Source organism: Pteropus vampyrus, unplaced genomic scaffold, assembly GCF_000151845.1.
Source record: "Pteropus vampyrus isolate Shadow unplaced genomic scaffold, Pvam_2.0 Scaffold6, whole genome shotgun sequence".
NCBI lineage: Eukaryota > Metazoa > Chordata > Mammalia > Chiroptera > Pteropodidae > Pteropus > Pteropus vampyrus.
Window position 1 is genome coordinate 6,275,832 of NW_011888787.1, and position 17,254 is coordinate 6,293,085.

General features: G+C 33.0%; 1 protein-coding gene across 9 annotated transcripts in view; it reads left to right on the forward strand.

Annotated features, from left to right (window-relative positions):
• ST7L (suppression of tumorigenicity 7 like) overlaps positions 1–17,254 on the forward strand; it is an 88,388-nt gene that overhangs the window by 5,141 nt on the left and 65,993 nt on the right. For 8 of the 9 annotated variants that reach the window (XM_023535746.1, XM_023535736.1, XM_023535740.1 and 5 more), the window contains exons 3-6: positions 2,205–2,367; positions 6,961–7,015; positions 9,813–9,928; positions 14,986–15,064. In XM_023535746.1, the coding sequence (XP_023391514.1) occupies positions 2,205–2,367; positions 6,961–7,015; positions 9,813–9,928; positions 14,986–15,064 (413 nt within the window). The remainder of the gene's footprint in view (positions 1–2,204; positions 2,368–6,960; positions 7,016–9,812; positions 9,929–14,985; positions 15,065–17,254) is intronic. The other variant, XM_023535757.1, reaches the window with a different exon arrangement.

Below are 17,254 nucleotides of genomic sequence, written 5' to 3' on the forward strand. Positions count from 1 at the left end.
GGACAGTTTGTAATTGTTGCCTTTGTGATTACTGTCCCTGACTATGATCCAATATAAATCTTGTCTTTTCTGTCACGTGAATAATTTCTGCTTGTGTGATTTCTTCTGGTTGTTTTAAAGAAGTTTCATTCTACTTCTTAGTAAAACATGGTAGAAACCAAACTAGGGCCATATTTGGTGGTGGTGAACTGCCTGCTAACTCAATAAAAGTGAGCAGAAAGAGAAGCTGTTCTAGATTGAGCATAAAACATTAGTGGCCTGATAGAATAAAGTCTGCACCTTGATTTCCTAGGAATGTCCTGAAAATGCTCTAGTCAATAGAGTAATTGGGCTGCAATGTAGTACAAAATGACCACATATTTTTGGCACCATTGTAACATATTTGTTCTATTGTTTCCTGAAGCAAACAATAACATTTCTAAAGGTTTGAAAACAGATTGTGTGTGTGTGTGTGTGTGTGAGCGAGAGAGAGAGAGATGGCCTTTAGGTAGTTGTGATTGTGTTTGTTTATTCTTTAAATAAAATAATATATTTGTCCATTAATTTGGCAGGAAGATAATCTGTCAGTTGATTTTTTTTAAGGGAAATGCTCTATAAATAAGAAGAGGAAGATATTAAAGTTATTGTACAATCAAAACATAGAAAACTAGTTACTAGTTATTCAAACAGGTTTAAATTATAAAGTCCTTTCATCTCTGAGGCACTCTTCTAGGTGTTGGGGATGCTATGGTAAGCAGACAAACACAGATTCTGTCCTCATGGAATTTGGTATAGAAGGCGATTATGGACATTGATTAATTCATTTGACAGTTTTTATTGAATACCTACTAGGTGCCACACACTGTTTCTAAGCACTGGGCTTATAGCAGTAAAAACAAAAAAGTCCCTGTCCTAGAGCAATATGTAATAAAAGATAAGTAAAACAAATAGTATGTTCTTACTATTAGTGATAAGTGCTAAAGGAAAAAAATGAAGCAGAAAAAGTCATATGAAATGTTAGAGGAGAAGGTTGAAATTTTAGACAGGGAAGCAAGTGAAGGCCTCTTTGAAATAGTGATTCTTTAGTAAAGATCTCAAGGAAATGAGGAAACTAGCTGTGCTGTTTGTTACTTATTCCTGTAGGGGTAATATGCTTGGGAGCTTGAAGAATAGCAACAAAATCAGTTGTTTAATTAGTACAAGTGAAAAGATTATTCTGAAAGAAAAACCCAGGATCCAATGGGAGTACATATCATAGCTTTCTGTTCCATGGTTCAGAAGAAGTTCCCCGAGGATGTGTCATTTAAGCTGCAACCCAAAGGAGCCAGGCGGAGAGAGTCGAGAAGGTTGGAGTGTCTAAAGTATGAAACATTCTGCTAGTTCACAGAGCTGCTTTTGATTCCTCTTTTTGAAACAGTGATAAACTATAGAAGCAGAAAGAAATGAATATCTTGATTTTTTAAAAATATTTTTTTCAATTACAGTTGGCATATAATATTATATTAGTTTCAGGTGGACACTATATTGATTAGACATGTATATAATTTACAAAATGATCACTCCAATAAATCTAGTACCCATCTAACACTATACTTAGTTGTCATAGTATTAGTGACTATATTCCTAATATCCTGATTTTTAAGTGGTTCAACCTGACTCTTAACCTATGTTAACAATACTTGCAAACACTGGAATAATACTTTATTGCTCAAAAGGCACTTATAATTCTTGTTAACCACATTTAATAGGACATTGAGGCTCTGAGAGGTAGGTTAGAGGTTAAGTGACTTGCCCAAAGCTAATATGTAGCTGAATTGGGAATCAAATGTGAGCATTCTAATCCTAGTCTAGTGCTTAATCCACCATGCTAGTTTTTTCAGACTTGTTTTTTTTCTTTATACTATGGATGGAATAAAATGACAATGTGATATAACAGGGTTAGATTATTTATAAACATTTTATTTTTTAATGCTTTATTTACAGATGTATTTCTTCTAGTTTTGCCTAAGCTTGTCTAAATTTCATTACAAAACTATGAAAAAGCTATTTCACTTTTGCTTGGCATGTGTTATTGCAGAATCTTGTGTTTAGCTTATTTTTTGGAAGGAGAGCTCGTTTAAAATGCTGAATTAAACAGGGACATCTTGAAATAATATTTTAATTTGAGCTCATATATCTGCTCATCAGTTCTCTTTTAAGTGTAGGATGTTTTCTGTTTGTCACAGATATTTGAATGGTGGTACTTCCATAAACATGGCACATCTTTTATTGAACAAGTATCTGTAAGCCATTTGCGACCATTGATGGGAGGAACAGAAAGCAGCATTTCAGAGCCAGGTTCTCCTTCCAGCAACAGAGAAAGTGAAACCAGCAGACAGAATTTGTCAGGTGACTACTTATCTAATGTGTTTTCAGAGCTGTTTAGTTAAGATTGTATTTGGCTGTGGGAGATAGAAAACTCACAACAGAGAAGTTTAGCTTTCATGTAAATATAGGTAATCCATGCAACAGGAAGAAGAAAGATCATCAGAAACCCAGACTACTATTTTGTTAGTCTGCTGTCTCCAAATACAGTTTTTCCTTGTGGTCCAAGACAGTTGCTCTGGCTTCAGCTATCATATCCTCATTCCAATCAGCAGGAAGGAGAATAGGCCAGAAGGACACCCTTTCTCCCTACCCCACCCCACAGTAGTCAAAGACACTTCCCAGAAGTGTTACATACTATTTCAGCTTGCTTCCTACTGGTCAGACCTTCATCACATGGCCACAACTGTAAAGGAAGCTGGAAATTGTAATCATTTTTTCAGTCTACATATGCCTAGCTAATAATCAAAGGGTCCTGTTAGATAAAGAAGAGAACAGAGACAATTAGCCATCTCTGCCAAGAGAGCAAAGTTAGGAAAAATGCTTTTTATTCTCAATACGTTTACAAAGACATCGAAATCTCAGTTATTCATTATGGATATTCCATTGTCATACTTTGACTTTTCTTCTATAGTAATACAAAGTATATTATTAATATGCAATTAGGAAAGCAAAATTTTCAAAGCCAAATAGAAATGACAGTTTTGAATTATTCATTTCATTTGGTATAGGTCATAATCATATAGTAATAATACAAATGAATTAATTCCATAGATTGCCATATGTCTCATTTGTTCAATAAACATAATGAACTATAGTTATATAGAGTTTACAGCAGGGGTCCCCAACCTCCTGGCCACAGACCGGTACATGTCTGTGGCCTGTTAGGAACCAGGCCACACAGCAGGAGGTGAACGGCTGGCGAGCTAGTGAAACTTCATCTGTATGTGCAGCTGCTCCCCAGCGCTAACATCACCACCTCAGTTCTACCTCAGATCATCAGGCATTAATTAGATTCTCATAGGAGCACTGGTCCCTGGTGCCAAAAATGTTGGGGACTGCTGGTTTACAGGGTTTAGCAGAAAAATACCTGAGTGTAGTTGCTGGCATTTTTTGGATATGGTCAGGGAAAGTCTCTGAGAAAGTACCATTTAAGCCGAGCCCTGAAGCATGAGTGCATGTTGACCAGGAATAGTAGGGATGGGATTGGCAGCCTTCAAGAGTACAGGAAGGAATAATGGTAATTTTCTTTCTCCTTTTCCTTTCTCTCCCCTTTCATAAAATAATTACAGAACTCCTAACAATGAGATATATTAAGATGAATATGACATAGATCTGTTCTGAAGAATCTCAGAGTCCAGTATATAAATAATTATAACAGTGATGCGTTATATAATCTTATTTTCTGTTGTAAGATTGAGCATACCATTGCATAATGAGAGTGAAGATAACCTTAAGAACATTCCAGCTTGGTAAAGGATATAGACATATTAATAAGTGGTGGCAAAAAATATAAAAATACTTACGTTGAGTATATAGAAGATATTGTGGTAACAGAAAAGAGAGAGTAGTTAGTTATTCTTAGAATTCTTAGAAAGAGGGCCACAAAATGTTTCACAGAAGAAACACTCGAAGTGACCTGAAAGTGAGTCAGAGTTCTTAGGTTCTGCTTTCTCTCTCTGGGTAACTGTATCTTGTTGTATGTTATCTTCCACAGACATATATGCTGGGTGAACCAATGTAAAATTTTTTACTCCCAAGCTCTCTTTTAAGTTCTAGACGCACATTTCTAACTCTTTGCTGGAAATCTCCACCTGTGATGGACCTAAGCACCCTGAACTCTGTTCAAAATGAAATTTCTTAATTATCTTCTTTCAATAAGCCTCCCTGCTATTGAAATCTGGTAATGGTACCTAATTCCCATACCAGAAACTTATGATTTGTTTCAGATTGTATCTCTTTTACTTCCCCTTCCTTCTCCAAACAACTGACCCCCATCATATTCTATTGATTCTTCTTGAAAATTATTTTGACTCTATCCTACCTTTTTTTATTTCAACATTCATTGCCCTATATCTAGGCCCTCAACATCTCTTATATAGACTGTTGCTATAGTATTCTAACTGGTTACTTCTCCTTTTAGTACATTCTTTTCCTTACTTTGTAGAAAAGTGGTTCTCAAAACTTTTTCGATTCATGAATTCCTTACACTCTTAAAAATGAGGACCGTAAAGAGCTTTTGTTTATATGTTTATTATATCCTCAATACTTATTTTATTAGAAATTAAAGAGAACTTTTAAAAAATATTTCTTAATTATTTTAAAATAGCAATAAACCCATTGCATGTTAACATAATTTTATGGACTGAACCATGTCTGCCCTACAAATTCATATGTTAAAGTCCTAACCCCTCATGTAACTATATTTGGAGATAGCACTTTTAGGAGGTAAGTAAGGTTAAATGAGGTTCTTAGGGTGGGGTCCTAATCTGATATGACTGATAGCTTTATAAGAAAAAGAAAATAGAGATCAATTTCTCTCTCCACCACTTGAGGAGACATGTAAAGACACAGGGAGAAGGCAGCCATCTTCAAGATAAAGAGCTCTCACCAGAACCTGACCATGTTGGCACCCTAATTTCAGACTTTCCAGATCTCAGAGCTGTAAGAAAATAAATTTCTATTGTTTAAGCCACCCAGTCTGTGGTATTTTGTTATGGCAGCCTGAGCTATTTTGAAAAATAATTTTAGTCAGAATACTGTCATTGTTTTACATTTGTTTAAATCTCTTCAATGTCTAGCTTAATAGAAGACAGCTTAGTCTCATATCTGCTTCTACATTGTCTTTTGTGATATATTGTTTTGGTTTAAGTATATAAAGAAAATACGGTTGTACACATACTTGGTTGGAAAAGGGAGGAGTATTTTAATAACTTTTTCAGAAAATTGTGGATATTCTTTTTTGATACTATACCAAAACTTTCTAAGAAGTACTTTCTTAAAGTTTAGTTGCAATGTGTAATCTGAAGTATACCAATGAACTTTTCACTCTCTGTTAGATTAAAATCCATTGGTATATCTTACATTTTGAATGGGTCTTTTACTTATGCATAATTTTATAACATTGTACATTTGTTATTTAGAACATTTGTTCACTGAGTTATGTATATCTTCTAGATGTTGACACATTTTATTACATGGTTTTAAAAAATCACATTTGTTAATACCACCAATCTCACAGAAGAATATTGGGAAATTGCCAGGCTCACAGTAGCAGATACAGGTTTTTCAAAATTCTAATATTTACCCAAAAGCTCCAATTTTATCATTGGCAGCAATACTGTTTTTTCTTCCGTGAAGTTGGCAGACCCACTTTGTTCATCTTTGAGAAAATGTCTGCCAGGTATTCATGTAATAACTATAAGTTTTCCTCTTGGTGGCTCTTTCAAATAAAAATGATATTCCATGAATTAAAAAAAAAAGGCCAGTTCAACTCAAAAAACAATTATTTATACTGGTGACAATCGTCATACTTGGTATTGCCTTGTTGATTGGGGTAAGGAGCTAACGAATATGGTGATGACTTGTACAATTTGGTGTCACTGCCTTGACTCATGCTAAAGTACTAGCAGTTTTACACACCATTGATTTTGCACCATCGGCTCAACTTTGCAGGACTGGAACCAGGGTGAAGCAAGTCAGGTGCCTGGGACACAAAATTTAAGGAAGCTCTCACTCTCAGGGTTGAGGTCAAGTCAACACAGTTAAAAAGGCAAATAATGTCTTAGCATTTATTATGAAAAGATTTGTTACTTTGCAGTTCTATGAATCATACTTTGAGAATTGCTAATCTAAACAAAGATCTGATATTTGTTATTTTTCTGGTGATAAACCTTTGGTAACTTCTGATTGATGAAGGAAAATATCTAAACTCTACGTGGTAGATAAGCTCCTTCATCAATTTCCTCCATCCTATTTTCTAGTCTCGTTTACAGCTTGCCCTCTCGCCACCTGCCCTATGCTCTAGTCTAACTGTGTTGTGTGGTTTTATGATACTTTGCTTCTTTATTGGCAACCTTCTGCTCAACTTTTATAGTGATTCAATATCAGTTCAAATGTCACCTTTCTAAAGCCTTCCCTAATTTCTCCAGAGCAAAATTAGTCACTTCCTGTTTTTCTCTGGGAATAAAACACAGTTTAGGTGGTAGTTTACATAATTCTCATGCTACATTTATTCATTTAAATAAGTTAGTTCCAAATACTGTGCTAGGCTCCAGGAAAATGTAGAAAATTGAACAAAGTTAAGAACTTATATTTAAAAGGGAGAAACTGAAAACCAAACAGATAATCACATTGTAATATATTAAGTGCTATAATTGAATTATGAACCAAATGCTTTGAAGACAGAAATAAGAGAATGACTAGATTTAACAGTATGCCTCATGACAGCAGGGGTGATCCATGTCTTATTTATCTTTGTGCTATCTGTGGTTAAGTACTGTACTTAGCATACAGTGACTATACAATAAATGTTGATGAAATTAAGATTTAACTGGATTTGATTAACTTGTCTCATTTCTTCCCCTTTTGCCTTTGTTTTTTTTTTTTTTTTTTTAGAATGCAAGGTATGGAGAAACCCTCTAAACCTTTTCAGAGGAGCAGAATATAGGAGGTATTACATTTGCTTTCTGTATGATTATGGCATTGGTTTCAGAGTAAAAGTGTCATGGAAACATTTGTTTTTATAAATATTGCACAGCTCTTCTAGTTGGAGGTACTGATATATAATAAGATAAAATGATTAGTCCAAAGTTTAGTTGGCAGCATCTTGACTTTTATAATCATGAGAAACATTGCTTCAAACCATATGTTCATGATACATAATGAATGTACATTTGGCCCCTGGTTTATGGAAGCCTTTTCAAAGAATTCATGAGATTAAGAAAAAATTACAAATATCAGTGTATTTCTGTGCCTGTGTGCTCAATTTCAAAATTTACTTGAAGATTCACTAGAAAATATAAATCTGAATGTGAATATGACCTTCATTTGTACAACAGTACAGGGTATAGTATTTTTATATTGTGTTTTATATAGCTATTTCCTATCTACTGTACTGTATCCATTTCTCTTCTGGTTTTTATTCTAAATGACAAAACATCTTTTGAAACTTATAATCAAAGATATTTTACTTTTATTTTGAGAAGGGCTATGTTTTACTTGTAGGTAGACTCGGCATGTTTTTTAATCCATTAAATAAGAAACATGCGTCCACTATATATGGGCACTATGTAAAATGATGAGGGATGCAAAATGAGTAAGCAATAATCCGTGTGTTTAAGGACTTGATTGTGTAGGGCAGTCAATTACAGGAAGTGAAAGCTAGGCTTCTATGAGAGATGACATTAGCCTGTATTAAGGGATACATGGAACAAGTCCTTGAACTTCTCACTGTGTTAATTGAAAAGTTTTTAGGTTATTCCATATTATATTATGCAGTGTCCACTTCATAAAGATCTTAAAGAGGAATTTCTATCTTAGTATTGGGAACACTTATGATTCTTTTTGAATGATTAGTTTTGTCTTAATGTAAAAGTCTAAATTGTACTGATAATGGTTGATAATCAAAGCTTAGAGTCATATTGTAGCCAACCCTTACCAAATGTATAGAACTCTGGTATGCATTTCATATGTTAGCTTCATCCAGATTCTATTTTATGGCCCAATTCTTGTTTTTACTTTACTGAATCTTTTAAATTTACTTTTAGTTTAGGTTTTTGATATCGTATATTCTATTTTTTAATTGTTTTAAATCATTTTGAGAATAATTTAGATTGTTAATAAATAAGTTTTTATGGTTTCTGAATGTGTAGCAAAACTGCCAAGTGAACAAGAATTTGCTTTTCCTTTTTTCTTCATCATAATTTCTCACGAACTAACTAAAAACTTTAAATAGCAAGGCAACTCATACTGTTAAATAACCTAAAGTCTTTAATTACATATATAAATAACATTTATAATGTGTTTTTAAAGTTTTTTTTTTCAGATTATAAAATGTATGCATGTTCATGGTAGAAAATGAGAAAATAAAAAGATGTATGAAAAAGAAAGTAAAAATCACTTTTTCCTATCACTAATAACTGCTATTAGTATTTCCATTCAGTCTCTCTCCTATATGTGTATATAGAAACAAAACTTGAACATCAAAAATGTGTATGTAGTTTTACCTTCCTTTTTTCTAACACAATGTGTGAATTTCCCACAGAATTTCTTCAACCATGAATTTCTTTAAAAACATAATTTTCAATAGTTGTACTATATTCTGTTACATAGAGGTACCACTTTACTAACTGGTCCCCTGTCTGGGTTACACATTATATTTCACTGTTAACATTTCCACTAGAGGGATATCTTTATATATAAATATTTAGCCACATCTATGATTATTTCCTTAGGGTTGATTTGTAGCACTGGGATTGCTGAATCAAAGGGTGTGAACAGTGTTTTTTCTTTTTTAAATCTTTTCTTCTTTTTGATTATGGAAAATTTCAAAAACAAGTAAAAATGTAGAGAGGATGGTATAATGGAATTACATATACTATCTCTTAGCTAAGTGTGACTATTTTAAGACTCTTGATAGATATTACCTCTCTCTCCTAATTGATCTACCTAATTGATCTACCTAATTGATTTTTGGAAACAGAAATGTAAATGCCAATTTACATTTATACCAGCAGTATAGTCCCCATCCCACCTCACCCTTGACAACATATATTTATTCACCAATTTGATAGGTGAAAAGTAAAAATTAGTTATTTTAATTCGCTATTTGTTAATTACTAATAAGATAGGACAATTTAAAAATGTATTTATTAAGGGTCAAATATGTGGTGACAGAAAGAAATCTAACAATTGGCTGTGAACACACAATGCAATACATATGACTTACTGTTGAAAAAATGTATTTATTAGCTGGCTTGTTAATTTGCTGTTATTATTGTGAGTCTCAGGGAGATATGAAAGTTAAAATTTTTAATTTAGTAAAATCTGAAAAAGTTTCTCTTTGCTTTTATGCTTTGAAAGCCCTTTGCTATCTTGACATCTAGTAAAAACCCACTTGTGTTTTCTTCTAGTTTCTTTGTAGGTTTACTTTTCTTAACTTAATTCTAACCCACTGAGAATTTATTGAGGTATATTTAATAAGGTATATATCTAAGTCAAATTGTTTTATCCCTTCAAATCCAATTTTGAAGCACTGTTTGTTGAATATTCTAGTATTTTCCCTTTTAGTTTTTGATGTTTTATTATACTCTAAGTAGTGTGTATAGGTTATCTCTTATTTTACTGATTACAGTGAGCTTTTAAAACATCCTGAATAGAATTTGTTGCAGAATATTTTAAAGTGTCCGTTGTAGCAGACAGATGCTTTCTCATATTCAATTTACGTATTTTCTTGTGTTTTGGTAAAGATACACTTGGGTGACTGGTAAAGAGCCACTTACATACTATGACATGAATTTGTCAGCTCAGGACCATCAGACCTTTTTCACCTGTGACACAGACTTTTTACGTCCTTCAGACACAGGTATGTGTCATATCTGTTCAAGGGGTAAACAGTGGTCATAGAAATTACTTTAATAGTTGTTTAGAATTATTTATTATAATATACAAAGTTATTGGGCCTGGAGTTGTTTGTATTATTGATAAGAAACCCAGATTAAATTGAAACTAATTATGATTGTAAACGAAGCTGTTATACTACTTTTCTTTCTTACAAAGAATTTAAGGTATTTTATTAAAATACTAAATTACTTCTTTTATTACTTAAAAAAATCTTTCAGATCAAATACAACAACTGCTTATGCAGAGAACAGTGTACCCAATTTTGGTCTGGGAATTGACACTTGCAATTAAGAGTAAGACAGAGTATAAACATTGGGGCATGGCATGTAGAGAAAAATGGGATATATTTTATTCCAGTTATAAGTTAGAGATGCATGTATAGTGGTGGAAGATCATAGAAATATCTGTTTAGTTCTCAGCTCTTCTCTATAGAAAGAGTATTTGAATTTTTAAACGTATGGCTTAATGACAGACATCTTTATCAAAACTAGTCTTCTACTTTGAATGCCCTGCCCCTCCTTATGTATCTTTCTACTTTTATTCTTCCTTCTTTTATCCTTGAAGATCCAAATTAAAAGTTACATTCTCTAGGAGGCCTTCTCTGGGATCCTCTGTCAAAGTTAAACACTTGCTTCTTTACAGTTCTATAGTACTTAGTCCAAACCTCAATGAAACAATTTTAGTTAATTTATTTGACCACAAACATTTATTGTATTGCTTTACTGTTTGTCCTTCCTAATAGGGTGTGAAACTTTGGAAAGCAGGTACTATATTTTCATCATTTTGACTCTCTATCATCTAGTACATTGGCTAACTGTATATATTAATATTTATTCTTTGGCGAAAGTATGAATGAATGAGTGGTCTTAGTGTCACAGATGGCGTAAGCAATTTCACTAATAATAGCTAACACTTGTAAAGCACTTATTATTCACCAATCACTGTTCTAAGCAATTTAAATGTTCTAATTTAATCTTCCCAATCACTTTATGAGGTAGGTACTATTTTCAGTCTCATTTTAAAAATAAAGAAATGGTGGCAAAGAGGAATCAAGTAACATGCCTAAGTTATCTAATTGTTAAATGATAAAGCTGGGTTTCAAACTCAGTCTGGCTCTTAAGCACTACACCACCACTACCACATTGCCACTGTTACTTACCGCTTTGATAGGCAGAAGAAAGTCACCAATAATAAAGGCCTAAAAAATAGCCAGTTTTCCAGCATTGAAGCGAGTTCATTGTGATATCTCTCTGCTGGATTAAATATATTAAGGATGGTAGCAGGAAACCCACAGATGTTTGGTATGATTACATTAAATGGCTTCATTGCGAATAGGAGAAAAAGGAATTGCTTTATGTTTATATGCTTAATGTTTATATTAATGGCAAACGTGTAGGTGTTGGAGAAATAACAGCAGTAGAAAGTCAGTATTGTAAGTTAACTTTAAGGACTGAGATGACTCTGGAAATTAAAGCTTCACTTCTTTCTCACAGGCGGAATTGCAGATTTGACAGGCTTTTCAGATAATAGCCGTGGCTATCCACTAAAGCTGTGGTCTTAAAAAACATTTTTGTTCACATACCTCCTAAAAGAATTTTGAAAAACTATGTATTCTTTCACACATTTTTAAGTTGATGTCACAAGGTTAAATAATTGCAGAGTGTGATTTTTGACATACAAATATAGACGTTTAAAAATAAAACTAGAATACCCTATATTTAAATGTATCTCAAGGAATCTAATGACTTGATAACCACTGTTATACATGAACAAATACTCCTTAACAGTAGTAAATTTTATATAAGTCCTTTTTCTTCCTGAATTAATATTCATTCAATACCTCCATATAATTTCAATGTAATTATTTTAAGCTTGAGTGTCTTTTGCCACATGTATATGCTTTTCCACAATAAATGCTTTTTTGTATAAATTTTTTAAAATTTTGTTTTCCTTTGACTATAAGGTGCTAAATGGCATCATGTACTTTAATTATATTTTTGTCAAATCCTTGGAGCTATGTATTTTGAGCTTTCAACCTTGGAAAATGTCTTCCATATAACCTAATAGGCTGGGTGAGTTCTCACTGTCAATCCTTTCAACCAAATCAGACTTACTTTCTGACAAAGTCTGACTTCATTTTTCAATTCAAATAAACATGTTAACATGCATACTCATGACAACCATCTCTTCTGAATTCAGATTATAAGATAGAAAGATAGATAAGTCTTGGAGCTTTGCCTAGAGCTTATCACTTGGCCAAAATAAGATTTGACTGATTTTGTTATTAGCTTACTAATGCCCCCTTTGTCTTACTGTGAGGGGACCTTCTCTCAGGAGCAATGTATTCTTTGGTAGTAAGGGGAGAGGGATGCTGATAAATGGAACTGATAAATATTGTTATCACTCCCTCCCACTCTACAATATACTTGAATTCAGAGCATCTAATGGCCAGAATACCCTAATTCTAATGCTGAGCTTCATTATTACAAGAAATAAGCGACAGGCAGGAATCCCTATTATAGATTCCTTGATTAAAAATGGCTGCCCCCAAATCTGAACTGGAAATTGTTCCTTTGGCACCTGGAGATTTTTATACCCTGGGACAGTGCACCTTGGAAAGGTTCATGATAATTGAGAAGTAAGCCTTCTTTTTGTAAAGTAGGAGAAGGAAATATGTTCTTTGGGGAGCAGGGAAACAGATGTTGGGTAGGAATGGAAAACCAGCTTGATGCATAGACCAGAGGAACATTCTTCAGGTAGATCACTTAAAGGAAAGAATTATATAAAGTTGAGGCTTTAGAAATTGATTTTCTTAAAACCATGCATTCCATTCTGGTCCTTGCAAAGTTTCATATATTTCTGGAGGTACATATAATCCCAGCTAAAGACTGAACTAAAGAACAAACTTTATCTGTGAATGATAATCCAGAAATGGTCTGTTGGTTCCGTATTGATCTTTTCAGACACTCACATTAAGATAACGATTTTTATCTGTAGTTTCATATTCAGAAAAGACAAATGTGTATAGATGTGTGATGTGACAAATTTCTCGGCCAGCTAGTAGTGTTTTTTTTGATAATTTATCTTCATGATATTTTCTTGCAACATTTTAAAAAAATCAAGATATTTAATATTAAAAGCTAGATTTACACTATTTGTAAGTTGGAAAATATGGCAAAACTGGACCTGCATTTCCACGTGGTAGTGATCAGTTAGACCTGAGCAGTGATTCTCTCCTTTAGATAGTGCATGTGTTTTTAGATCATTTGTTTTCTGCCTTGTCTTTGCAGGCACTTACATTTGTGACTTCTGATCTTGCGTTAAATGCTACTCTCTTTTCTGCTTGTTTAGCATATTAGAATATTATGTAACTTGAAAAATAAATAAATTTGATTGACTTGCTAACTGTTTGTGTTATTTTTTAAGCATATCAAGAGCTCTTAAAGTGGACAGTTGAATACTAAATCCACATTTCACTTTAAATTAGTCCTAAACCTTGTTTTAGAAGGAAATATATATTTTCTTTCTTCTACTAAATTTCTCCCTTCCCCTTTGGCTTAGAACTACATTGGTTATGAGGAATAATCTTGAAAGGCTGGATAGAGCAGTTGAAAACAAAATAAAAAATGCTTAAAGGTGGATTCAATGACCTTACTAGAAATAAAAGACATGCAAATGCAAATGAGATAGTTGTCATGTACTAATGTGTTGGTAAGGAAGTAGAGAAAGAGTCACTTTCTTATACTGCCTGAAGTAATGTAAATTAATGCAATTTTATTGAGAGGAGTTTGGGAATATATATTCAAAATCTTTTAACCAACCATTCTGCTTCTTGGCCAGGTATACAAAGGTAGATATTGAAAGATGGATATCACAGTATTTCTATTTAGTAAAAAATTAGGTGTAACTTAATTGTCCATCAAAAGAGAATTGGTTAAATAAATTATGATATTTAATATACTAGAATACCAAACCATTAAAAATGTTGGTAAAGATTCAGTGTCAGAATTTGACTTGTGAATATCATGTAACTTATAGAAGAAAGCCCATCATCAAAAAATGGCAAGTCTAATATACTTAATTTTATGTTACATTTTAAAGTTTCAGCAAAATATTATTCTTTACCTGGTTATTATCAGGTGGGTTCTGATGAACATCAATTTGTCAAGTTTAGGAAGCATTAGCTATCAGCTAGCTAATGACATGTTTGATATTAGAAATATATTTTTGTTACACAGTAGAATATATTGTCTCATTTTCTAAGCCAAGACTAATATTTTGTTTCCAAAGGAAAACTCAAAATTTATCCACATTATTTTTTCTGGACAGTTGTAGGTTTGGTTCCAAAAGCAACATTCATAGATTCTCTATTTTTCTTATCAAACTTGAAATAGGCCAGATAGTTTCATGAATATACTTTGTTTAATTTTTAAGAAACTTTACTTAGTGTGAAGTTTTCATTTGGTACTCTAAATGAGAGCAAAACTAATATTGTTATTCCAGAGAGATTCTAATTCAGGCTTTTACTGAATCTTAATAGAGATTGATATTTTCCATAAATATACTATACTCTAAATTAATCCCCTCCTTTTTATACAAAATACAAATTCAAATATTCTTCCTGGATCGAATCACTGATTAGACAAAGACTTTAAGTGTTTTATATATTTCTAGTAGTTCCAAAGAACCTTTTCAAAGTGATAAATTAGAATATTTCATATTGATTATAATCTGATATCAGTTTTAGTATGCATTTAATTAACTTGATTAAGTGCCTTATATGTTATTATTCAAATAAACCAGAGAAGCAGTATATTTTTATTATATGTGAAGGTTCCTAAATTTAATGTAAATTTCTTGTAAGGTTAATGTGAGCTAGCACCCCAATTTCTTGTTTCTTATGTTTGAGAACATGTTATTTAAGACTTTGTTTACTCTCCTAGCTTGTTCTTCATACGTTTTGCATAAAATTGTTTATGTTTACCATCTCATCAACTTTTTGAAATATTTTTCCTACAGTTATGCAGAAGGCATGGAGGGAAAGAAATCCTCCAGCTCGAATCAAAGCAGCCTACCAAGCTTTAGAATTAAACAATGAGTAAGTTTGAAATATATGGGAAATAAGTTTGTTTTGAAGGAAACCCAGGCAAATGATTTTGTTTCCCTTTGTCTGTTCATAAGATGCTTGGAGTCATTAGCAGCCCCCTTTCTCTTTTTGTATACTAGAGACAACATTTTCAGTGTTCACTGACATCTGTATTTTCCTTCTGAAATTGTAAACTTAACTATGCTTTTGAATAGAAATTATGCTAGAAATATTTTTTGAAATGGAGAGTGCTAATCTGATTGGTAATAATATTTGACAGTTAAAGAGTACTAAAATACTTATGCCACATGTTTTACTTTTGTTTTTCATTTAAATCATTCATTTAAAGCATTTGTTCAACCCTGAGAACTTTAGTTGTAATAGGATTGGAGATATGAGAAGGATATTAAAAATAAGTAAAATGTAGCTTTAACTCAATTTTTTTGTATGTTAACAATATTTATTTTTTTTATAGCTCTTTGTATTTTATATTTTGAAAAGACAAAATGTAAAATCATAAGTTAACTTAATATTTAAATGGGACAGCTCAATCTATATTTATCTAAAACTAAATAAATGCCAAGAATAAAAGTATGGCCCCAGCTGGAATTAATCAAGGTATGCTCCCTTAATAATATGAACTTAGCATTGTCCCCTGTTCTTCCTCCCTCTGTCTCACCCCAGATATATTATCCTTATTACTAAGACCTTCCCAAGGTGGAACAAAAATGGCAGTATAGGAAATTCCAAAAGCAGTAAATCAACTTTATTGAAACTCTGGAAATCAATCAAAAGTTTATAGCAATCTGGAGAATGCTTAATCAATTAAAAAAACAGCTGGATTTCTGTAAGAGAATTTTGTGATGTTTTAACTTATATTGGCCTCACTCCCCACTCCTTAGCTCAGTGGCAGCTTTGAAGAAAACAGTCTGCATCCTAAGCATAGATTCCTACTACCAGAGGAGGTGGAATGAACCTTATTCTCAAAGAATTGTGGTTGTTTATTTTGACCTGTCTGGTGGCTTCCTGAAGGACCACCTTAAGGGGCTTGCCTTTATTTACATTAATTCAGAACTCTCCCAGCAGTGACACAGCTACACCGTGGGGGTCATTTGTTAAAACATTTAAAGACACATGCATTAGCCCCTGCTGGCTGGGGCAAGGGATAAGAGTTGGGGTAAACACCAGACGAACCTGAAAGCTTAGGAGGAAAAGCCTGGGGAATGAGATATTTGGGGAATAAAGGTTTTGAAAAGCTCATATTCCTGGGAATCTCAAAAGCTTCACTCATGCCCAAGGTTGAGTACATGCTTAGAAAAGACTTAAGAAGGCCCTACGTACTCTCATGTCTGTCTAAGTTTGAGGTTCTACTCAAACAGATACTGAAGGCTAAGGTAGAATTGTAAACTGCCTCACTGAATGTTGAAGGTGTGCCCCAACACACACAGAACTCATCTGCAAAGACTTGTTTTTTATTTTTTATTTTTTGGTTTCCAGGTGTTTTCAGCAATCTTTTATTAAACCACTGGCAGACCACTAAGCTAGAGGAGCAGAGACTTCACTGGTCACACATGATAGAGAATAAAACTTTCCAAAATTAGGTCAGAAAAGTCATTAAAAAATAACTACAAATTAGCAACAACAAATTCTGGGGAGGAGAAGAAATCTGATTTCTAGAGTTTCTAGAAATTTCTAGTTTTTAAGAGAAAGTTACAAGATAAGTAAAGAAACAGAATATGTCTCATACACAGAAAAGAAAAGAAATCAATAGAAATTGTCCTTGCGAAAGCCCACACTTTGGACTTTCTAGACAAAGTCTTTAAATCAATTATTTTAAATATGCTCAGAGGTAAAAGAAGCCATGTGCAAATAACTAAAGGAAACCAGGAGATGTCTCACCATTAGAAAATATCAATGAAGATATAGAAAAATAATTAAAAGGAACTAAATAGATATTCTAGAGTTGAAAAGTATGGCTGAAATTAAAAAAAAAAATTCTTGTTGAGGTTCAGCAGCAGATTTGAACAGGCAGAAGAAAGAATCAGCAAACTGGATTTTGATCAATTGAAATGACCCAGCCTGAGGAGCAGAAAAAAAAAAATAAAGGAATGAAGAAAAAAGAACAGATCCTAAAAGACTCATAGGACACTATTAAGCACATCAACTTATGCATAAAGGAGTCCCAGAAAGAGAGGAGAGAAC